This window comes from Pelodiscus sinensis, chromosome 2, assembly GCF_052426305.1.
Source record: "Pelodiscus sinensis isolate ZL-2025 chromosome 2, ASM5242630v1, whole genome shotgun sequence".
Lineage (NCBI taxonomy): Eukaryota > Metazoa > Chordata > Testudines > Trionychidae > Pelodiscus > Pelodiscus sinensis.
Genome location: NC_143053.1, coordinates 209,675,559 through 209,700,304, shown reverse-complemented (window position 1 = coordinate 209,700,304; position 24,746 = coordinate 209,675,559). Strand labels below are relative to the sequence as shown.

The window sequence follows — 24,746 nt, the reverse complement described above, 5'->3', positions numbered from 1 at the left end:
GCTAATCTCTAGCTGTCTTGTATATCTGCTATCAGTTAGGTAGATCCAACATTTCCAGGAAATTTGGAGGAAAATCTCAATATGGCGCTCTCTAGCTATTGGCAGAAATGTAACCGTCAGTCATCCAAGACAGAGCTCATGCCTGAGGCCCAGTTGTTACTGGAGTTCTCTCTACATTATTGGCATTTATGTGACTGTCTCTGATAGCAAGCAATTAGAGTTAGACATTGTCATGGACTTCATGCCCCTTGGTAGATGTGGAGGCAAAGAATCCCTGAAGCCAATGAAAAGGGAGATGTTATTTTCCCCAGGAAACTCAGATCTGTCTCTGCAGCTGAATCTCTCTGACAGTCAGAGAAACATCACCTGCAAACCTGCACTATAGCAATGCAGATAATTTTTAACTACAGATGTATAGGGAAAAGATAACACATTTTCAAAGTTAATTTCAACAATTTCCTGCTCCACAGAGAATTTAAGATATTTGTTTATCCGTATATCACATCATGACTGAATATGCTGCGCATACACTTCTGCCAATAAGAGAAAACTGTAAATAAGGATATTCCAGGAAAAAGAAATTAGGAAACACCTTTTAGCCTCAGATGAGATGTTTTAGGATGGAGAGAGCAGAAAAACAATTGATGGTTTGATTGGTCTCCCTTTCAGTGGGACAGTTGGCATGTATGGATATATTTGCAAATCATTCAAAAATAGTATCACTTATGAATGAAAACAGGTTTAGATTAAAGGCAAGACTGTTGTCAGTTCTTACTTGAACATGCCTGAGAGAAGAGTATAAGATGCCTTTTCCCCCTCCATGCAACATGGGTGTGGAATTCTCTCTCCTCCTAACCCTGTGTGTGGCAGCTACTTTGAAGAGTAGGCATAGAGGATTGGAATGTGGCATGAAAAACTGAGCATGTTGCTTTCTCCCCATAGTGGAAACATTTGCTGAATCATCCCCAATGGTAGCATAGTCCTCGCAACATCTCTCCAGCACACTGATAGGTAACAACAGCAAAATTTAATCTGTATATTTTATATTAAATATTATTATTTACAAGTGGCAGTACCTTTCCTTCTGAAGTGTTGGCATGACAATGTGCTAGTTTGCCCTGCTGATTTTCTTTGAGCTGTGGATCAGATGTGGATTAATTAAATAGTCCCAGGCAGCTGTTTTGTCATTGGCACAGGCTGAGTTTGTGGGATTTCCACACTTAAGGATTTACAGTGAAGTGTATTTAATATTAAGAGATACAAAATCTTAGCTTTATGGATGGCACAGTCACTTCCACATGCAATATCAGATTGCAATATTATTTTTATTTTAGTAATATGGGATTATTTTGTCAGTTATAAAGCTGCAGCAAAAAAAGGTGCTAGACCACACAACAGTAGAGGGCAGCAGTGCTATATGCAAATATATATATATATATATATATATATATATATATATATATATATAAACAAACCCAGCAATATAGCAATATTACCTCTGACATCCTGAAGTATAAGAGCCTATTATAAAATATTGTGCTGAATTAACGTACAACCAGGAAGAGATGTTTTCATAAACTATAATTTGCTCCTATTATAATGTATTGTCTGTAATTTTTAACATGTTCCTCAAAACCAACACAGCCTTCATTATAACTTGCATTTTGTGTTAAAGTGGATTCTAGACATAACTTATTTTCTAAATTAGGAATGATTATATACCCTTAAGCTGAAACATCAATCAGCACACCATTTCATTCAGTATTGACAAAATGATAATAGGGTGATGTTAAAAACATGTACCTTATTCAAATATGAACAGCCAGATTTTTCTCCTCTCCCTGAAGATGTTTATTGAGATGAATATGGGACCATTTAACAATGCTATCCTCAAATGCAAATTAAATCCAAATGTGAGATTAATATATCAATGTAGAGAGAGACAAGGAACCGGAAACAGCTTTTTCCTACACAAATTGCCAACTAAACATCTTTGCTAGTAACGGATCATTTTTTATTTTAAAAAGATTCTGCTTAGAGCATCCTGCTTGGTGTCTGAGTTTTGAATACTGATAGGGTTGCCAGGTGTCCAGTTTTGAACCGGGCAGACCAGTATTTGAGCTTTCTGTTCGGGAAACAAATTGAGAAAATATCAATGAGAAAATAGAACTGTCTGATATTTTCTAAATCAGATGTAATGTAGATTGTGATGTAATGTCAAGTTTGTCCGGTATTTTTGTTGAAACCATCTGGCACCCTAAATACAGACAACTATAGTTCACGAGAGATTAGTGAGGCACTCCCATGATCCATTAATCTGACTGCTGTCCCGGGAAGGATTCCAACACCCAGGCACTTACACATTCAAGTTTCAGTTTCAATCTATCCCTTTTTTAACAAACAAGTGCTCCTGGAAGGCCAAACCTCATGTGGTCATATTATGGATATTTTAAATGTTCCTTATATTTGGGTTTTTTTTGTGCTACTGATAGGGGGAGACAGTGGAAAGGAGGCTGGGCCTACTCAACAATTTCACTGATTGCATGGAGAACTATAAGAAAGGCAGGCAGGCCCAGAGGAATTTCACAAGGCCCTCCAAAGGGATTTGGGGTGGTGGTGGTGGTGGTGGTGAGTGTTTTGTTTTTCAGGCTCAGAACTACACCACTTATATGTCTAATCAGATGTTTGGGTTCCATGATATTTTTAAAATGGTGAGCAATTTCTTTGTTAATGAAGAAGCAGCAGTATTTTTTTAATTTTTAGATAATAACACTACAAATATTTGCTTTGGTGCATAGCTCTCATGATGATGTAATCAGATGGAGGAGGAAAAGACTGATCATGATAAATTGGTATTCTTCATAGGCTGCTTACTTTGCATGTACTTTATCTATTATGTATGACAGTGAATTAAGGAGATGAATTTCCTGGACTTAGTAATTCAACTTCCCTCTCTGTATACTGAGAGCGTTATCTCTTGTTCTTAAACATGTTGCTGAAGAGATGATTTTGCAGAGCCATGACGATCTGCAGCTGATGGCATTCAAGGCCTTGCAGAATTGAGGCTTGTAAATTTTGCCTTTGATAGAAGCATATTGAATAGATTAAAAAAATCCACACAGAGTAAAGCCCTTGTTCTAATTTTGCATATAAAGACTTTTTGCCTTCCACCAGTGCCCGTACTTATTACTCAATTCAAAAAGCATGTAAAAGACTCAGAAAGGAAGAATTATTCACTGACTTTCTATATAGGTAATGCAACTTGTGGACAGAAAAAAGGAATATATCACTAAAGAAAAGTAACTCAATTTACCTGATTGACATGATCCAGCTTCGGGCAGGGTCTTCCACCATTGTAGGGCTTTTCACGGAGCCATTTAGACCTAACCTTTACTCCGCTACCACAGGATTTACTACAGCGAGACCAGTTGGACCATTCACTGAGCTTGCAGTCTGAGGGGCATGGAATAATGCAGGCTTCCTCAATGTAACCTGAGACAATGGAAAGGAAAGAGAAATCTCACCTGCATGCTGCTCTGCCATGTCTCCCCAAAGTTTCAGTCTAGTTTGTTTAAAGTATCCGAAGTTTGAATTTACAGAAATGGGGGAATGCAGATATATCTTTACCATTTGGCCTAAATTAAATTCAGCAGGAAACTGATGCATACACCCAGCTATTGTGTTAAAATAACAGCGGAGTATTTTCAGAATGATCTGATTAATATTTTTTCATAAAAGATTTCCAAATTCCAGCTTTTCAACAGCTAAAGTGTAATTGACACTAACTCTTGCTGCATTATTCTCATGCTGCAGAAATGAGCCGTTAAAAAAATTGTGAAAACCTTTTGTATATTTGTATGAAGAAAGTCCACTGTGGTTATATGTATCTATCTAGTCTATCTAGACCACAAGACTTGTGTCTTAACAGCTTGGAACTAGTAAACTTAACATCTTGTGACCTATTCAAGGCTAGAAAGAGAGAGTGGTCAGCTACATTACTGATTTGCAGATTAACAACCATCTGCCCTCAATAGTACAGACAGTAATCACTCTGAAGGAGAATGTCAATGCTTACTGTTGATTACTCATGGATCCTAAGAAACTGGAAAAAAAGTCATGTGTCGCAGGATGTAACTAGGATATTATGCCTAAATCAATGAAATAACTGACAACATTTTTTTTCAAAAGCAGAATACACTACAACTATACTATATAGTGTACATGGTTTATATGACCATTTACAACAAGAGCCATAAAAGTTAGTTTTAATGATTGATAAACTACATAGTTACTGTAGAGATATCCTATATATATACCGAATATCCCCTGCATAATATGTATGGAAAAATTATGGTAGTCTCTCAGGTACTTCAATGTAATAACTGATGGCAAATGTAGACTTGTTAATGAAAATAATTTTACATTCAGTTGAAAAATCAGCAAATTCATAACATGATGAGAGGAAGTTTGAAAATGAATTACATTCTGGATGGTCACAGTTTTACATTTATAGTCTTTTAATTCCATTGAATGCCTCCTTATTTTTGTACTACAGTAAACTTCCGATAATCCGGCACCTTTAGGACGCAGGGGGTGCCGGATTATCAGATATGCCGGACTATCAGAAGGGGAGGCTATGAGCGGTCTGGGGTGGGGTGGGGGGATGCTACCCCTAGACCCCCTCATAGCCCTCCCTTCTGATAGTCCAGCTCTGCCCCAGGAGTCCCCGATTCAGTCGCTGCTGGTCAGTTTCAGCAGCGGCTGAATCGGGGGCGCCTGCAGCAGAGCAGCTGGGGTGCTGCTGGGTTGGTCTGGTAGCGCCGACCCTTGGCGCAGCGAGACCAACCCGTCAGCACCCCAGCTGCTCTTGGGAACGCCTGGGGCAGAGCAGCTGTGGTGCTGACGGGTTGGTCCCGCAGCGCCGCTCCTCGGCGCTACTGGACCAACCCAGCAGCACCCCAGCTGCTCTGCCCCAGGTGTCCCCAAGTCAGCTGCTGCTGAAACTTATCAGCGGCTGACTCCAGAAAGCCAGAGGCAGAGCTGCTCTGCCCTGGGCTTCTTGGAGTCAGCCCTGGTCAGTTTCAGCAGCGGCTGAATCGGGACGCCTGGGACAGAGCAGCTGGGGCGCTGCTGGGTTGGTCTGGTAGCACCAAACCTCGGCGCTGCGGGGACCAACCCAGCAGCACCCCAGCTGCTCTGTCCCAGGTGTACCCAAGTCAACTGCTGCTGAAACTGACCAGCGGCTGATTCCAGGAAGCTGGGGCAGAGCAGCTCTGTCTCGGGCTTCCTGTAGTCAGCCGCTGGTCAATTTCAGCAGCGGCTGAATCCGGGACAGCTGGGGTGCTGCTGGGTTGGTCCCGCAGCCCCGAGGGGCAGCGCTACTGGACCTACCTGGCAGCACTCCAGCTGTTCTGCCCCCTGCTTCCCGGATTCAGCACTGGTCAGTTTTAGCAGCGGCTGAATCGGGGAAGCTGGGGGCAGAGCAGCTCCAATGGTCCGGCTGCCCGGAGCACTTCCGGGTTCCTGATGGTGCCGGATCATCAGGAGTGCCGGACTGTCAGATGCCGGAACATCGGAGTTTTACTGTATTAGAGAGAACTTACCTTCTCTATACTATTTATTATTTTGACTGCTTCTATATTGTCTCTTTTTATTAACCTACTCTCAACTGCAGACTTTTCAATATCTTTTCATATACAAGTCTTTCCAGGCCTCTAGTAATCTTCATTCCTCCTCTCTGAATCTCTTTCCACTTCTGTTGTATAGTTTTGAGATAAAAGTGGGATTGAATAGCACTGGGTCATGTTAGATCGACAAGCTTGCACACCTCTCTTTTTTTTAAGATTTCTGTCTTACTCTCCAAAATTTCATGAAATGAAATATCTGCATCCATTACTATTCTGAGGAAATACTCAAACAATATTTCTAAATTTAATGGACACAGTGATGGTAGCCCAAATTTGTAGAGAGCCTGAAATACTAACTCTAAGAGATGTGGATTGTCTCATTCATCCCTAAAGGGTGCTAACTCAGGTGCCTAATAATAATTTATATGTCTACACATCTATTTCACTGCTCATCAAAGCAAATATGAAAGGAGAGGGACTTTCTTAGTATAAAGAAATGCAGAATACATACATTTTAATGCTATAACTGAGTGGCGCTTGAGAGACAACTTATTTTGTTAGCAGTTTGACCTATGGAGCCAAGACGCCAAAGGGGAATAGTGGAATCTATGGGATATCCGAGTCTCAGTAGAGCAGCAGCGGCTCAGTCTGTTCCAGAAACAGGTATGGGATTATCTTCCCTCCCTGCCTCTAGAGGACATTGCGAGTCACCATCTGCAGACTCAGGCAGACATCATTATACTGGTCACAGGTGTGACAGGTTCTCAAGTTTTCTTACAACCATGACCCAAACCAAAAAGGAAAAAATAAGAGCTTGGATTCTGATGTCATTTCAAATGATTCCAGAAGCCATGTGTTTTAGGCCACCTCTGCCCAGAGTTGCGTCCAAATTCACTGAGGGGAAGCCGAGCTTCAACAGCCAAGCAGAGTGGGCTCCCGGTCACACTTTAAAAATCTAGACATTCTACTGTGAATGACATTAATTTTCACTTGTCCACTTGACTTGTAGGTGGAGCCTGGCTTGTGGGCAAGCAAACAAAAAAAGCCCCCACTATTTTTTTCATTTCTAATTTGGGTCTGGAAGAGTGACCAGAACTGCAGATAATACACACATTTCTTCCTTATAATATTTTAATAGTAATTTTCTTCAGGTTTCTTTTTACATCCTAGCAGTTTCCTTGCTTTTTGTCCATCCTCACATGTTGGTAACCTATCATCTTAATTAACTATGATATTAGTCACTCTTTAAAAGTTTATAATCTGAGAGAACTGTTTTCTGCTGAGATCTTTTCTGAAGACAACTAAAACCAAACAATTACATGCTATACAAAGATTCAGAACCATCTGAAACATTTTTATATCCAAATAAGATTTGTAGACACTTCCTAGCAACCTATGTTACCCACAAGGTGCTGTAGAAATAAAAAAAAACCCTGTACAATTAAAATACACACATTTTACCTGTACATTCAAATAAGCTCTGAATTCTGGTTCTAGTTTTCTACAGCTTGCATTTGCTTGGAATTGCTAGCTAGTTAAATAGCCATACAGAATATATCTTGATTTTGATCTATGTAAAGCTGTCCTTCAAAGAATGTATCATCACAGAACTGAATTCTGACCTTATTTATTAAGTAACTTTTGACATTCAGCTGAACGATACTTTATGAAAGGTACATTATTTTAGACATATTTTGGCAAGTCATATGATATGTAGTAGTTTGGATTGCCCTGCAGCAGAATGGATGACATTGATTATAGATAATTTCTGGGTTAATCCTGGAATTCAGATGTGCCTGACCTCAAAGCTCCATCTTACACTAAATGTTAATGCATAAAATTCAAACAGTAAATCTTCCATGGGATGCAACAAGCACTTTAAGATGGAATGTAAAACCAGACATCTGATTTCCATATTTTTGGAATATTACAATTTGAATTAATCATAACAAAGAATTTAAGAAAGAATAGAAAATAACTGTATAGCAGGTTTTTTTTGGCTATTTATTAAAATATGAGGTGTTGTTTTATATCTCTAAGATTAATTTTTACTTGACATTCTAATCTACTAGCACAAACTTTTATCTATACTAGTTTCAACATACTTTTATATCATTTTAGCCTGTAAAGCTGTTTCTATTTTAACAGTAACACACAATTTTAGTGTTTGTTAATTTCTCTCTCTCCAATTAAAATATGGAAGAAACAACTTCATCTCATTTTAGATAAATTATTCACTTTTTCAGAAAATAACTTCAATCAACCTAGATTAGTTCATCTAGCTCATTTATTGAGACTCTAGCATAAAATATTTTAGAAGTTTAACTTCATCTGATTGTAAACTCAAGGGATTCAATTTATCTCCGTCTCAGTCAAAGATTCAGGCACTCTCAGATGTGACTGCCACAAAATATTCATATAAGGCGGGGGGCTATGTGTCAAGTGGTTATTGGGATAAGAAAAGGGAAGGTTTTGGGACATATTTTCTTAAATGACCTACCAGTTTAGCACATATTTTGCTTTGTTTCCCCTGTTGATACAAACAGAATAAAGAATTCTTCTAGTAGGACAATGTGTGTAGTGCATTGCATGTATGTAGCTGAAAAAAAACCAAGAAGCACTTTGCAATTTTACACTTAGATCGTATATCCACAAAAAAAATTCAAGTCACATATTTCACTTTTTTTAAACTGTAATTAAAAAGCGTAATTAAAAATGATCCTCCAAAATGGCAAATTAAGCTGTACCACAATAACCTGTAATGATGCCACATGTAGTAAAAATCTCCATATGCTTGCACCATTCAGCTGGAAATGTTTTCATTCACAATGCACTAAAGCCATAATTGTATCTAGTACCTGAAATTCTTTACTAGATTTAATTCCAAAGTACTATAATGAAGTAAAATTATGATTTGTGAAGGACTAATGGACATGCTTCAGGGAGGCATTAGCAGGTAAATTACCATACAACAACTATGTAAATAAAAGACTGTATAACTGAAACTCTACGCATCCAGGCAACATCTGCTCCCCAGCCAGCTTTTAGTCCACCTTCCACTGAGAGGACGTCCTTTGCTGGCTAGACAGGTCTAGGGTGCTGATGGAATCTGCTCCACAAGAGTTGTATCACTCCTGCCTCTCCATGACACCAGCACCCACAAATCCTCTGTGACAATAGGGTAGTGGGGACTTTTGAATAACAAGCACTGAAGGTAGAAAATAAGAGGGGACTCGACTCGACCACTGGAGACATAGGAGAAGGGTTTTTTTTTGCTTTCACCAAAGGGTAGAGGAGGAAAGGCAGGAGTCCTCAGGGAGGAAATACTATCAAAAGATAAAGGGAACAAATGAGTGAAGACTTTTAGCTACTGGTGGGAGACAGAAGAGCGTCTGACGATGGATCTTCAGCATTAGCAGAATGAGGGGGAAGGAAGAAGCTTCCCAGGTGCAAAGAGTTCTCCAAAGGGAACAGAGAGACTGAAGGCCTTCCCAAGGAATGAATAAGGTTGAAGTGCAGGGAGAAGAGGAGATTCTGAGGAGGAGCCTGACACCATGGGAGATATGAAAGAGAAAAGAGTGCCAGAGAAGGGAAGACAGGAAAGAATAGAAAGAGATCAAAGGAAGAAGGAAGGAAAGCAGACAAAGGAGGACAGAAGATGAGAGTGATACTTTCTTGGAGGTGATAGACTGTAAATTTCCTTACTTTCTCTCTGCCTCAGCGAAACAGAAATCTGCAGATACTAAACTGTGTTAGCTCCCTGACATTCCAGTGCATTAGCCAATCCAACAAATTTTCAGTACTCTGCCAGCTCCTATTTCACCTTGCATGTAACACTTGGAACACTTCAGATCCTGAATCCCCTTGAAGAGTATTGCTCTGCAAAATCCAGCCCCTACCACTGGATACTAACAGAAATTACCAAGTCCACTGCCTCCAAAGAGACAGGACAGTCACCGGTCTGTTGGCTTAGCAGATGCTGCATGCTTTAATATATTGCACCGAGATAGTAAATGTATAGTAATACCAAGAAAGAGTTGATTAATAAAGAACAGAGATTCAAGTGATGCTAAGCAAGGGTAGTAAAAACAGAAAATAGAAGCCTTGTCTTTGTGTCACAAGCTCTATGTGGCCAGGATGCTGTGTTCATGGATACAAAAAGCACTGCATGTTGTGTTCCCTCAGTAATAAGATAGCCAGTAATAAGATAAGACCCCCTTCTTATAGTTAAGTAAATCTTTGAAATCTATCTTTTGAAGTATAGTCTGAGACAAAATTCCTCTCCTCTGCTGTTCTTCAAGATGCAGACTCCATGCTTTCTGTGCTGTTTGAATCCTTCTGAAAATTTACTTTTCTTATTGAATCAGTACGCAAATATAATTTCCATTGTCTCTGGCTACTCCTACTCCATTTACATTCAACATCTGGATAGATAGGAAAGTCAACATTCCTTCATCTAGGGCAGGCATGTCCAAAGTCCGGCCCGCGGGCCAATTGCGGCCCGTGTTCCGATTTAATAAGGCCCCCGCTTCCTCCGCCTCTCCTGGCTCCCCGGCGCTCTTTTGAACTGGCGCGCCCATGGCCGCCCATGGCCTCCGCGGTCCTAGAGCCTGCCCTGTAGGGCACGTCCGCAGCCCCACTCCCCCGCTCGGCTGCGGGTTCGCCCTGCCCCCGGGCCGCCGTGAGGCCGGCGTGCCCTGCGCTCTCCGCCCGCCTCCGACCCTGCGGGCCCTCCGTCTTGGGGCTGAGAGTGCGGGGACGGCCCTCACGCATGTTCACTTCTTCAAATCTGGCCCTCTTTGAAAAAAGTTTGGACACCCCTGATCTAGGGAATCTTTAGTCACTCTCCCTGGTTTTCTTGGTTTAAATATAGTTTAGTGTAAACACACAAGGTATTAATTGTTGTCTGTGCACACATCATGTAATATTTCATGCTGGCTATCATGATCAAGTTTTTGTTTGATATCTCACATGATATTCTTTGTAGATCAAATACCATAAAAGTAATTTGCGAGGTGTAGAGTTGGTCAGGCGAGACAGGAGTTTCTGTTACATGACAGCGAACCCGTTGTCAGTAGGCACAGTACGCTCCCAGCGCAGCAATAATACAATAAGAGAGCTCAGAGGACAGGCTGAATGAAGTAAGACAAACATGAGATAGGCAGATTTAAGTGGACTTCATTGCCTGCCTGAGAACAAGGCAATCGAAATAGGAAGACCTAAGATTCTTTCTATTCTCAAAGCGCTGATGTCTGTATGCAAAGTCTGACTCCAATTGGGGTGAGTATATTGGACTATAACTTGGAGACAAGATCTCAAAATCTTAGGCTGTGTTTACACTGGGCCACTTATTCTGGAAAATCAGCCACTTTTCTGGAATAAGCTGCGAGCTGTCTACACTGGCCCCTTGAATTTCCGGAAAAGCACTGACAATCTACTGTAAGAAATCAGCTGCTTTTCTGGAAAAACTATGCTGCTCCTGCTCGGGCAAAAGTCCTTTTTCCGGAAAACTGTTCCGGAAAAGGGCCAGTGTAGACAGCACAGTAGTGTTTTCCACAAAAAAGCCCTGATCGCGAAAATGACGATCGGGGCTTTTTTCCGGAAAAGCGCGTCTACATTGGCCACGGACGCTTTTCCGGAAAAAGGGCTTTTCCGGAAAAGCATCCTGCCAATGCAGACTCTCTTTTTCCGGAAATACTTATAACGGAAAACTATTCCGTTTTAAGCATTTCCGGAAATTCATGCCAGTGTAGACGTAGCCTTAGTGTTTACAGATCAACACAGCAGGTGGCCACACACCTTATGTGTGACAGCAGCCCAACTATCCTGCTTCTTTCTTGCATGTATTGTCCTCTGCTTCTAAGGGTGAGTCTACACTGCAGGGTTTAACTCGAAATAAGCTACGCAAATCAAGATACGTAATTGCATATCTTATTTAGAAATAGCTTATTTTGAAATAGGGAGCGTCTACACAGCACTTATTTTGAAATAGAACACTCTTCCTCCGACTTTCCTTATTCCTCATACAATGAGGGTTACAGGAGGGTTACAGGGTCGGAGTAAGAAGTCCTCCAGCTTGACAGTATTTTGACACTATTTCAAAATAACTGCCTGCTGTGTAGACACAGACTAAGTTATTTTGGGATAGCGCTAGTTATTTTGATATAGTGTTGCAGTGTAGACATACCCTAAGAGAGAAATTGTAATACCACAGTTTTTTATGCTCTGTAAATTGTAGGAGTCTATCTTTCTTGGGATTGATCTTCTAGGACTGAGAGAAGAGCACAGCTGTCTGAATTTATCTTGGCTTTAAAAAGTATTTGTTCTTTGACTGGGAGTGCTTACATTTGTGACTGTCACAATAGCCCATTGAATGATGAATTATACTACAGCATGTCCTTTTTCTCATTCCCAGGATTATCTTTCAAGACTTCAATGCCAAAGAATAATTGTTAATACTTAGTGATCTTCTGCATCAGCAGTTCTGTCTCTGGTGGACTAAGGCTTCATGTGCTCTGTGACTTGACGGATGTCTCTAGAGTCATGACCAAATGACAGAATGAGAATGTTGGCACCTGCAATAGTGGTGGCAGAGGATGAGATGGCAGCAAGGAGACTGAGCCAGAATAATCTATCCCACGACTGTTCTCTTGTCTGGTACTTGCCAAACTGCTCCTGGCTACAACATACTGTTGGCAGCTGCTTTTAGATTTACAGTCAGGTGCAGCGTCAAGGGCAATGTCTATGTCATTATTTGTGCTATAGATAGTGGATAATGCCTTCATCTGCCCTTATGTATAATTCAAGTACGTTTATCTAAACCATGCTTACTAAGCACCTGTTTTTGCACTTCTTGATGATGAATTCAGTCAAAAATGCACTTGCCTGACCACAAAGAGATTTATGTAGAAAATGTTACAAATGCACAAGTAACATATTCCAAGACAGCACACGAGTTGTATCAAATACATTATCTTACAGATACCAAACAAGGTATAGAAAAGTAAAATACATGCCCTAATCTATCTATGTATTTTAGAAATGTGCATGTCTGTCTGTCTGTGAGTCTGTGTGTTCAAGAACGCCTCCTTAACTGTAAGAGCAAGGACCATCCCATTTGGTGTGCAGCTTCCTCTTATTCCAACATAAAGCAAGATCAGGGTTTGGTTATGCCAGGAAATGACTGTTTTGCATAACATGGAAAGGGAGGGGCACAGAGAGGAGGGATGCAATACTGAGAGTGGCCACTGGGGGAAGCGAGCCCGCAGCGGAGCGGTATTCCACAGATTAACCACTGGGGACAGCTACACTGCCTGCTAGTACCCCGAATAAGGAGCTCCCCTTCCCCAAACACTTTCACCTCCTGTCCCAGCCCTTGGCCACAGTGCTGGTGGTGGGGAAGACCCCTGCTGTTTAGAGGGGCTGTGGGGACAGAGAAGGTGCCTGCCAGCCAGGGGGTCTGGAGAGGAGAAAAAATGTCCTGCCAGACGGAATCCCCCACCCTCAGCCCCTCACCACCAAACCCTCGCTCTCATACTCCCCCATCCCTAGCTCCATACTTTGAGCCCCTCCACAATCCCCACAGCCTTCTGTCCTGCCCACATCCTTAAGGCCCTGCTTGGCACAAGCCCTTTGAATAGAAGCAGTTGAAAGGGCTTGCACCTCACGGGCAGCTCCCAGGCAACAGGCCAGTGGGACTGAGAGCTGCGAACCCTTTCAATTGCTTCTCTTTAAAGGGCTTGTGCCTGCCAGGTGGCTGCCAGGCAACACAGCTACCCAGCAAGCGCAAGCCCTTTAAATAGAAGCAGCTGAAAGGGCTTGCATGTCTCCGGCTCCCAGGAAACGCACCAGGGCAGGGGTAAGCAACCTTTCAGAGGTGGAGTGCCAAGATCTGACTTATTCACCTCTAATGTTCGGCTCCGCATGCCAGTGATACTTTTTCAAGTCAATAATAGTCCTACTTACAGCAGCTTCATTAATAAATAAATTAAGATGCAGATCTTACCTTGTAGTGCAGGGGTCAGCGACCTTTCAGAAATGGTGTACTGAGATTTAACTTATTCATAGATCTGTGTGCCAGGGGGAGGAGGAGGCAGGAGCAGGCTAGGTATAGTGATCTTATTTTCTGAACCAGCTACAGCTAGGGAGAATGGTTTAATTTAAATTATGAAACAGATTAAGCTTTTAACTTCCCCATGTTAGTTTATCAACCTTCATTTTAAATAAAGTAAAGTATTATGTCCAACACAAAAGGTTTCAATGTTTTCTTTATTTATGGCAGAGGTGGGGAACCCTTTTTGGGTTGCGGTCACTGACCCACAGATAAATCAGTTGAGGACCACACAAGTGAGAAGCAAAAGAACTTCTCCAAAACCCCCCAACGCTCACTGATGTGGCCCTGGCTGAGACACCTCACTCCTCTGGTGTCCTAACCTCATGGGGTGAAGGGAAGGGGGGGGGACTGAGGTTCAGGGCTTCCCATAGACAGGATTTACTTTTCTGGGGTTCTGAAAATAGTGGCTTTTATGGACCTCAATAGGCTCAGGGGTAGGGACAAAAATGAGGGGTACAGTGCGTGAGACAGGGCTGCCGGCAAGTAGGACAGGGGTAGGGTACAGGATCTGGGAGGGAGGTAGCAGCAGCAGGCTGGGTGTAGGGTGTCTGGCCAGGTGAAGGGAGCAGGAGCAAGGGAGGGTGCAGTGTGTGGCCAGGAGAGAGGGTGCAAGAGCAACATGGATGAAGGAGCAGGGTGGGATGTCTGGACAGGAGAGAGGGTTCAGGCACAAGGGAGGGTTTTGGAGCAAGCTGGGGATGCTGGCACTAGGGGGAAAGGTCTGGGCATGAGCGGGGACCTTATCTGGTTTCGTGCCCCCTTGCAGAAACAGCCACAGCCACTCTGTCCAGGCTGCCCCGGAGGAAGGCCCAGCTGGTGGGGCCCACGTGATCTGGGCTCAGCCCTGGCGTCCCCGCTGCTGACACAGTCCTGGGCCACTCCAGAGGCCCCACTGCCACTGTGGTCTGAGGTCAGCCCTGGAGGCCCTGAGGCTGCGGCTCATGTAGTCTGGGGCTGGCCCCGGAGGCGCTGCTGCTGTGGCCATGTGGCCCCGGACCACATGGCTGTGGCACCTCCAGCCTCTGGGACCAGTCCCAGACCAGGTGGCCATGGCAGCAGCACCTCCAGGACCACCCTGGACCATGTGGCTGCAGCAGCTGCATCTCTGGTCCCTGCCGAGGCATTGCTGAGGAGCCTCAGACCTAGTGCTGCCTCCTCCCACCACAGCCTAACCTGCTGCAGGAAGGCGGGAGTGCTCTCCAGCAGCTGCGCAGGGGAAGAGGGGCGTGGCTGAGCTCCCTTCTCCGTGCTGCTGAAAATCGGCATGTGTGGCATGCATGCCATAGGTTGCTGACCCCTGTGCTAGGAGGCGGGGCTTGAAACTGCCTTGTGAACCGGATAAAAGTCTTAGGCAGGATCCAGCCCACTGAGGCTTTTGCCCCTTCTGACCTGGGCAATGTCAAGTAAGTCTTTTAGTAGTATAGTGATAGAAATGTAGCCGTGTTAGTCTGGTGTAGCTGGAGCAAAATACAGGACTATGTAGCACTTTAAAGACTAACAAGATGGTTTATTAGATAATGAGCTTTCGTGGGCCAGAAAGCTCATCATCTAATAAACCATCTTGTTAGTCTTTAAAGTGCTACATAGTCATAGAATCATAGAATTATAGGACTGGAAGGGACCTTGAGAGGTCATCGAGTCCAGCCCCCCGCCCTCAAGGCAGGACCAAGCTCCGTCTACACCATCCCTGACAGATGTCTATCTAACCTGTTCTTAAATATCTCCAGAGAAGGAGATTCCACCACCTTCCTTGGCAATTTATTCCAATATTTGACCACCCTGACAGTTAGGAATTTTTTCCTAATGTCCAATCTAAACCTCCCCTGCTGCACTTTAAGCCCAATACTCCTTGTCCTGTCCTCAGAAACCAAGAGGAACAAATTTTCTCCTTCCTCCTTGTGACACCCTTTTAGATATTTGAAAACCGCTATCATGTCCCCCCTTAATCTTCTTTTTTCCAAACTAAACAAACCCAGTTCATGAAGCCTGGCTTCATAGGTCATGTTCTCTAGACCTTTAATCATTCTTGTTGCTCTTCTCTGTACCCTTTCCAATTTCTCCACATCTTTCTTGAAATGTGGCGCCCAGAACTGGACACAGTATTCCACCTGAGGCCTAACTAGTGCAGAGTAGAGCGGCAGAATGACTTCACGAGTTTTGCTTACAACACACCTGTTGATACAACCTAGAATCATATTTGTTGTTTTTGCAACAGCATCACACTGTTGACTCATATTCAACTTGTGGTCCACTATGACCCCTAGATCCTTTTCCGCCATGCTCCTTCCTAGACAGTCGCTTCCCATCTTGTATGTATGGAACTGATTGTTCCTTCCTAAGTGGAGCACTTTGCATTTCTCTTTATTAAACTTCATCCTGTTTACCTCTGACCATTTCTCTAACTTGCTACGGTCATTTTGAATTATGTCCCTATCCTCCAAAGAAGTTGCAACCTCACCCAGTTTGGTATCATCTGCAAACTTAATAAGCGTACTCTCTATCCCAATATCTACATCATTGATGAAGATATTGAACAGTACGGGTCCCAAAACAGACCCTTGCGGAACTCCACTTGTTATCCCTTTCCAGCAGGATTTAGCACCGTTAACAACAACTCTCTGACTACGGTTATCCAGCCAATTATGCACCCACCTTATCGTGGCCCTATCTAAGTTATATTTGCCTAGTTTATCAATAAGAATATCATGCGAGACCGTATCAAATGCCTTACTAAAGTCTAGGTATATGACATCTACCGCTTCTCCCTTATCCACAAGGCTCATTATCCTATCAAAGAAAGCTATCAGATTAGTTTGGCATGACTTGTTCTTCACAAACCCATGCTGGCTATTCCCTATCACTTTATTACCTTCCAAGTGTTTGCATAGGATTTCCTTAATTACCTGCTCCATTATCTTCCCTGGGACAGACGTTAAACTGACCGGTCTGTAGTTTCCTGGGTTGTTCTTATTCCCCTTTTTATAGATGGGCACAATATTTGCCCTTTTCCAGTCTTCTGGTATCTCCCCTGTCTTCCATGATTTTTCAAAGATCATAGCTAAAGGCTCAGATACCTCCTCTATCAGCTCCTTGAGTATCCTGGGATGCATTTCATCAGGACCTGGTGACTTGCTGACATCTCACTTTCCTAAGTGATTTTTAACTTGTTCTTTGTGTATCCTATCTTCTAAACTTACCCTCCCTCTGCTCGTATTCACTATGTTAGGCACACCTCCAGACTTCTCAGTGAAGACCGAAACAAAGAAGTCATTGAACATCTCCGCCATTTCCAAGTTTCCTGTTACTGCTTCCCCCTCCTCACTGAGCAGTGGGCCTACCCTGTCCTTGGTCTTCCTCTTGCTTTTAATATATTTATAAAAGATCTTCTTGTTTCCCTTTATGCCTGTAGCTAGTTTGATCTCATTTTGTGCCTTTGCCTTTCTAATCTTGCCCCTGCATTCCCGTGTTGCTTGCCTATATTCATCCTTTGTTATTTGTCCTAGTTTCCATTTTTTTTATGAGACTCCTTTTTTTATTTTGAGATCATGCAAGATCTCCTTGTTATGCCAAGCTGGTCTTTTGCCATATTTTCTATCTTTCCTACACAGAGGAATTGTTTGCTTTTGGGCCCTTAACAACGTCCCTTTGAAATACTTTCAACTCTCCTCAGTTGTTTTTCCCTTCAGTCTTGCTTCCCATGGGACCTTACCTACAAGTTCTCTGAGCTTATCAAAATCTGCCTTCCTGAAATCCAATACCTCAATTGTGCTGGTCTCCCTTCTACCTTTCATTAAGATCAGGAACTCTATTATTTCATGATCACTGTCCCCCATACTGTCTTCCACTTTCAAGTTCTCAACTAGTTCCTCCCTATTCGTTAAAATCAAATCTAGAACAGCTTCTCCTCTGGTAGCTTTTTCAACCTTCTGAAACAGAAAGTTGTCTCCAATGCAGTCCAGAAAATTATTGGATAGCCTGTGCCCCGCTGTGTTAGTTTCTCAACATATGTCTGGATAGTTGAAGTCCCCCATCACCACCAAATCTTGGGCTTTGGATAGTTTTGTTAATTGTTTAAAAAAGGCCTCATCCACCTCTTCCACCTGGCTAGGTGGTCTGTAGTAGACTCCTAGCATGACATCACCCTCATTTTTTACCCCTTTTAGCTTAACAGAGATTCTCTACACAGCTATCTCCTATGTTCATCTCCACTTCAGTCCAAGTCCTGTATTTTGCTCTTCTAGTAGTGTTTGTAATACAGTTGAGTGGTACTGTTAAGATGCAAGTACACCAGCATTGTATTAGAATAGCCATACAATAGGCTGTGTCTAGACTACATGGCTCCATCGATGGAGTCATGTAGATTAGGGTTGTAGGCAAAGGCAAATGAATCTGCGATTGAAATGATCAGCTGTTTGTCCGCTCAGCGCGCTAGTCTGGACGCTCCCACGCCGACATCAAAGCCCTTTGTCGGCAGCCCCGTTATTCCTCGTGGGATGAGGTTTACCGGGGCTGCCGACAAAGGGCTTTGATGTCGGCAGGGGAGCGTCCAGACTAGCGCGCTGAGCGGACAAACAGCTGATCAGCTGTTTTACAGTCATGTAAATGTAAATGAAGCCGCGATCATTTAAATCGCGGCTTCATTTGCCTTTGCCAAAAAAACAAATCTACATGGCTCTGTTGACGGAGCCATGTAGTCTAGACATACCCTTAGAGATTGCCATGGAAAGAACATGTGTTTTATGCTTAATAAAAACCAAAACTTTTCATCTTCATTTCTAAGTTCTTTATTTTCCTTTCCTAAATCTACATTGCTTAGAGTATTTTTAAAAGGAAAAGACAAAGAGAAAAAGAACTGATAAAAGTGGACACAGCAAATTATAAACTTATATCTGAGATGACACGGACACTTTTATAACATTTGAGATTTGGTCATCAGGCACACGAGCAATTCAATACAAATTTCTTTGCTTCACATACTCTCAACAGATGTTGCAAAAAATATGCACTGATACACAGATATTCCTTTATAATCCCCTGCATAAGCCTTGTAGCCATCGAGCGCTTTGTAGAGTCAGCCCAAATCAATGTATCTCATTTAATTAAAGCTAAAGGGGGAAATAATCTCACACTAATAAGGCAGTAGACAAACTATGCTGGACTGGTTGACTGTGCCTAAGGTCTTAACAATAAACTGACATGAATGAAGAAGGGTAATATGACCTATATACATTTACAATAGTCTGCCCATGCTAGTATGTTTACCCCCTACATAAGAGAATATGTCTTCATTTACGTGGGTCATAAATCATAATTACTATATGAAGGACAGGAACGAAATACTGTAGAACAAACAAAGAGGTTTGTATGCAGTACACTAGCTGCTTGCTTTCCATGATCAGGATAGAAATACAAGTTTTTGGCCCCAGAGCAATTCTAATTTAAACTTTAAAAGAGCCACACAGGGATTTTGTACTTACTATTTAGTGTGTTAAATAAACTATAATACTGCTTTGGTAAAAATGTGTTCAGTTGCTGAGGATGTTACTTCCTCAAACTAAATCACATACCAATGATGACAGAGACAGGCCACAAAAAGCAGTTGTGTGTTTTGTAAAGAAAAGCCTGCAGTTCAGTTGTGATTTACATTTTCCTATTTCCCCAGCAAATTACTGGAACCAATATTGAAACCAAGTAGAGGTCAGAGAACTAGAAAATGGAAGGTCTATGTCTGCAGGGAGAGAAATGGAAAAATACAGAGAAAGAGAGAGAGAGAGATATCTGCAGTATGCATTGTGGACACAGCACTTTCCTGAATGATCCTAACTTGGACCCTACAAATGTACCTTCGCTCAAAGTCTTTACTGAGCATTGTGCTTCTCTGCTCCTTCTCTTCATGTCAACTTAGATCCCTCAGTCTGAGCCACCTGGACTAAAGATTTTCAGTCAATGGCCTCTAATGAAGAAATGAGAGCTGAAAAAATTAGACTCTCTTTGCTCTCCTCTTCTCCCTTCCCCAGAACACAAGCTGTACTGTCCTATCTATTCCTGGCTCCCTGAGTCCTCCTTTCACTTCCAAGAAAAGACACCTACTATTTCCTCTGCCCAACCTGACTAGTGCTAAACAAGACTTCCTTCTTGCAAAGAATGGATGTTCTCCTGATCCTCCCTGTAGCTTACTTCTAGTCTTTAAAGTGCTACATTGTCCTGCATTTTGCTTCAGCTACCCCAGATTAACACGGCTACATCTCTACCACTATTCTGCCTGACAAAACTCTGACCCATGCTCAGGTCATTAGGTCACTTTGGAGTCAAATTTTCTGTAACCTAATTACTGCATGCTTCCTCATTCCTCCTGTTTCTTGGCCTGATAGAAAGGATGAAACCCACTAGGTAGGAGATATACAGGTAATTGGCATCACAATCCAGCCCTTCTCAGAAGCACTTCACTTTGCCTTGCACTGCAAGATGTCAAATAGCCTTAGATTTTTCAGTTTCCATAAACATTTTCTTCTCTAGTTCATAATTCAGAAGTTCCCTATTTATAAACAGACTGGGCACAATATAAGATTCTATGCAGAGCTGGACATAGAATTTATGTCTCCCAAATACCAGCACTGTCTTCCCTGCCTGAAATTTAACCGAAAAGTATAACTTAATTGTCAGTGAAGAACTACAGGAGATAACAAGCCTGGGATTTATAAAAAGCAAACAATACCAGAGAACAAAGTAGCTTTTTAAATTGAATTACAATATAAATAGATAAAGATAACGTAAAATGTGTCCTATATTTAGAGTTCAGTAAAGTACTCGATACAGTACATAAATAAACCCTACACATATTGGGAAAAAATAGCTCAAATAAGTTTGGATATTGGCACTGATGAATGGGTAGAAACAGAACAATAACTGGAGAACTACAAAGATGATGAGAAGTTGCAGTGGATATTAAGTTGGTGAGTCCTGCCCAATGGGATACAGGGCTCACTGTTAGATTTCGTATAATTTAGCATCTTTATTCATGCACTGGAAGAAGGAGTAAACAGCACATTAAAATTCACAGATGATACGAAATTGCAAGGCTATGTAAATTCCACAGAGGACATGAAAACTACACCAGGGGACTTAAGGGAAATTGGAAATATGGGCAACACATAAAATGAGATTCAACCTCAAAAACACCAGTGAATGCACCTAGGGAAAAATAAACCAAAACACTGCAACATAAAATGCTAATTCAACACAGATATTCAATAGATGTGACAAACATATATAGCAATTAAAGATGGAAAAGGCCTATTAAAGTTTATTCTACCCTCTTGTAAGTGCAAGAATATAGCAATCTATTTGCTAGTCGGGAAAAGTAAGAATGAAAGTAGACAATAAATTAGGTAAGTCCTTCAGGAGAAGGAAAAGTCTCTTATGATGGGTATGTATGGTGCCGAACACAATGGGGTCCTGAAGGCACTGATGTATGGTAAATATATGCAGCAGTGTTCAGGGAAAGCCTATTGTGCAAATACTTCATTGCTTGCACTCCTGAAACTCCCAGTGAGGTCACTGGAAATTCTGGGTGTGCAAGGAATGAAGAATTAGCTCCACTGTGATTCTCACCTGCTTCTGTCAATGCACTGTGTGACGAGGTTCCGCATCCCTGCACTGTAAGCCACCCAAGTGTGGCTTGTCGGAGCGCCCTGGCAGGCGAACACGAAACCTTCCACACCTGCGCGGAAGCTACTCTCCCCGAATGCAGTGGTGCTAGGACCCTGGGGCTGCCGCACGTCTGCAGCATGGGAACGCTGGGCCACACAGAGTGGGGAGTTCAAAAGGGCAGGGGAGAACAGGAGGGAGAGCAGGGACTGGTTGTGCTCTCTCCCGCAGAAGGGCCGGTAGACACCATCGAAGCGGAGGAGCTGGAAGGATGGACGCTAAGCCTCCCGGACCAAGGCACCGGAGGGCCTTGACCGGAGGACGTGGGCCAAAGCAGACGATTGTCAATGACCCAGAACGAACTAGGGGTGACGTCGGGGATGGGGCATCCGTGAAGGAGAGACATTGGGCGGGGTAAGGAACCCCAAGGGGATGGTAGCAAGGCAAGGAAAAGGGGGATGACTGGAGACCCTGAAACGGACTTTGCCACACTGGTGGAGAATGTGGATAGTGGGGATATACAAATACATAAATAGATAGATAGTTATAGTGGAGCATGGTAGATAAGGAAAGTGGGAGAATATGGATACGGGGAAGCTGCTGGAATGGCTGGCTAAGAGCCAGCGGCAGCAGTAGCAGCAGCAGCAGACTCGGTTGCTCCAACAAATGACTAGCCAACAGAGGGAGCAACAGCAGTTGGTACAGGAGCTGATGGAGCATCAGCAGAGGCAGCAGGAGTAATGGTCAAAGCAGTGGGTCACGGTGTCAAAGGCAGGCCCAGCAGGGCCGCCTCTAGAGGGGACAAGGACAGTCTCGGCTCTGGCGCTGGCGCTGCCCCTCAGACTCGTGAAGATGAGCCCCAGGGATGACCCCAAGGCATTTTTAGTAACTTTTGAAAGGGTGGCTACTGTGGCACAATGACCAGAGGAGCATTGGGCCACCCTGGTGGCCCCAAATTTCACAGGGCCGGCCCAGTTGGCATATAGGGGGCTATCTGCCAGAGACACATTGCACTAACACACGGTCAAAGTGGCCATTCTAGACCAGGCAGGAGTAACTCCAGAGACGTTCAGGCAGCAGTTCAGAGCAGAAAAGTATCGGCCTGGCAAACACCCATGAGCCGTCGTTCAGAGGCTAAAAGAGGCAGCTACCTGATGGTTGGAACCAGAAAAAAGTTCAACTACCCAAATTGTGGAAAGAGTGGTGCTGGACCAGTTTTTACAGATTTTACTCGGCGAACCCATCGCCATTCTGGAGAACTATATGGCGGCCGAGAGCGGAGAAAGTAAGACCAAAGACTTCCGGGAGGGTCCCGATGTGAGTCCTGTGAGTGGGCGGGCTCACCCCATGAGGGGTCGGGGGGCATGGGGCCCCACCCTGATTCTATGGAAAGGATGGGGAGAGGGACCACGACAGGGGGCTAATGAACACAAGGGAGAAGACACGACCCAGCCAATGGAAGGACCGAGATCCAGCCCACTGGAGCCAGAGAAGTGGGGTGCCTGTTACGAGTGTGGGCAGGAGGGACATTTTAAGCACAATTGTCTCTTCATGGACTGCTCATATGGGAGGATGATGGCGGCGAACTGACGAGCCCGAGGTCTGGACCCCTCCAAGATAACCATCCAGGTAAGCCTGGAAGGGGAAAAGGTATTAGCCCTAGTAGACTCGGGTTGCAACCAGACCATAGTGTGTGCTGGGCTTATCCCGGAGGGGGGCCTAAGCAGTTGGCCAGTCACTATGCAATGTATCCACAGGGACATGAGAAGCTACCCCACGTGCTGGGTACACATAGCTGATGGGATAAGGGAAGAGAAATGCAGGGTGGCAGTCGCCCCAAAATTGGCATAACCTGTGGTGCTGGGGCGGGACTGGCCCAGTTTTCGCCATCTAATAGAGGAATGGGGAAGGTCCGAGCAAGTAGCTCCTGCCCAGTGGCCTGGCTCCCGGCCCCAAGGTGAGAAATTGTCAGAGGTGCAGATCATGGACACACCACCCGCCAACCCCAGGCTGGAAGAGCTTGGAGCTGAAGGTGACTTCCTACGGGAGCAACAGGAAGACCCATCCTTAGCGCATGCCTGGGAGCAAGCTGGTACGCCCCAAGGAGAAGGGTCGGGGAACCAAGACGTCTGCTGCAGGCCCCGATTCAAGGTAAGAGCGGACTGGTTGTATAGGATAGTGGACCGGTTGGGTGAGGCTGGGGAAACCCAACAACTGTTAGTGCCAACCAGATTCCGGGGGCAGGTGATGGATCTGGCCCATGCCAACCCCTGGGTGGGACATTTAGGGCACAAAAAGACGTTGCAAAGGATTCTCCAGCAGTTTTATTGGCCAGGCGTGTATAAGGCAGTGAAAGAGTTTTGTGAATCCTGCCCGGACTGCCAGAAGGCAGGAAGCGAGACCGTATGAAAGGCTCCGCTAGTCCCCCTCTCTGTAGTGGACATTCCGTTTAAAAGAACAGCCCTGGACTTAGTGGGTCCATTGGAGTGGTTGCGGAGAGGGAACCAGTTTATTTTGGTCCTAATAGACTGTGCTCTGAGGTCTCCGGAGGCGGTACCCCCCCGGAACACAAAAGCCATGACGTTGGCGACCAAGTTGGTTAAAATATTTGCTAGAGTGGGGATCCCCCAAGAAATATTAACTGACCAGGGCCTAACGTGTCAGGGCAGGTAATGGCTGAACTGTGCCGATTAATGAGGGTAAAAGCCCTCCGCACATCCGTATATCTTCCACAAACCGATGGGCTCGTGGAATGTTTTAACAGAACCTTAAAAGGGATGTTAAGGAAGTTTGTGGGCCTATATCCAAAAGACTGGGACGTCTTTTTACCAATCTTCCTGTTCGTGGTCAGAGGTACCCCAAGCGTCCACTGGCTTCTCCCATTTCGAATTATTATATGGGAGGCAGCCCAGGGGGATCCTGGATCTACTCAACAGAAAACAGGGAGGGGCAGGAGTAGCAGGTAAAAGGGGCAATACCTTATATTCTAGGTCTAAGGAAAAAGCTACAGGTGGCGGGCGAGTTAGCTAAAGAAAACTTGTTATGGGCCCAAGAAAAACAGGGCCAATATTATAACCAGGATACAAACCTCTGTACATTTGCTCCGGGGGATAGAGTCCTACTACTATTGCCCTCCACCGAGTCGAAGCTAATGGCCAAGTGGCAAGGACCATACGAGGTCCTCCAGCAAGTGGGCCCCGTAGACCAGGCCTGCACAACATATGGCCCGAGGGCCTGTACAGCATGCGGCCCACAGGGGCTCACTGTGCGGCCCATGACGACTACGGGCGGTGCAGCCCCATCAATCCGCCGGCCGGGCGAAGGAGTAGTGTGCCGCCGGGGAGGGGGAAGTGCAGTGA

General features: G+C 44.0%; 1 protein-coding gene across 1 annotated transcript in view; it reads right to left on the bottom strand.

Moving 5' to 3' along the window:
- THSD7A (thrombospondin type 1 domain containing 7A) overlaps positions 1-24,746 on the bottom strand; it is a 540,091-nt gene that overhangs the window by 53,529 nt on the left and 461,816 nt on the right. Inside the window, exon 18 of the mRNA XM_089776685.1 lies at positions 3,314-3,492. Coding sequence (XP_089632811.1) covers positions 3,314-3,492 — 179 coding nt within the window. The remainder of the gene's footprint in view (positions 1-3,313; positions 3,493-24,746) is intronic.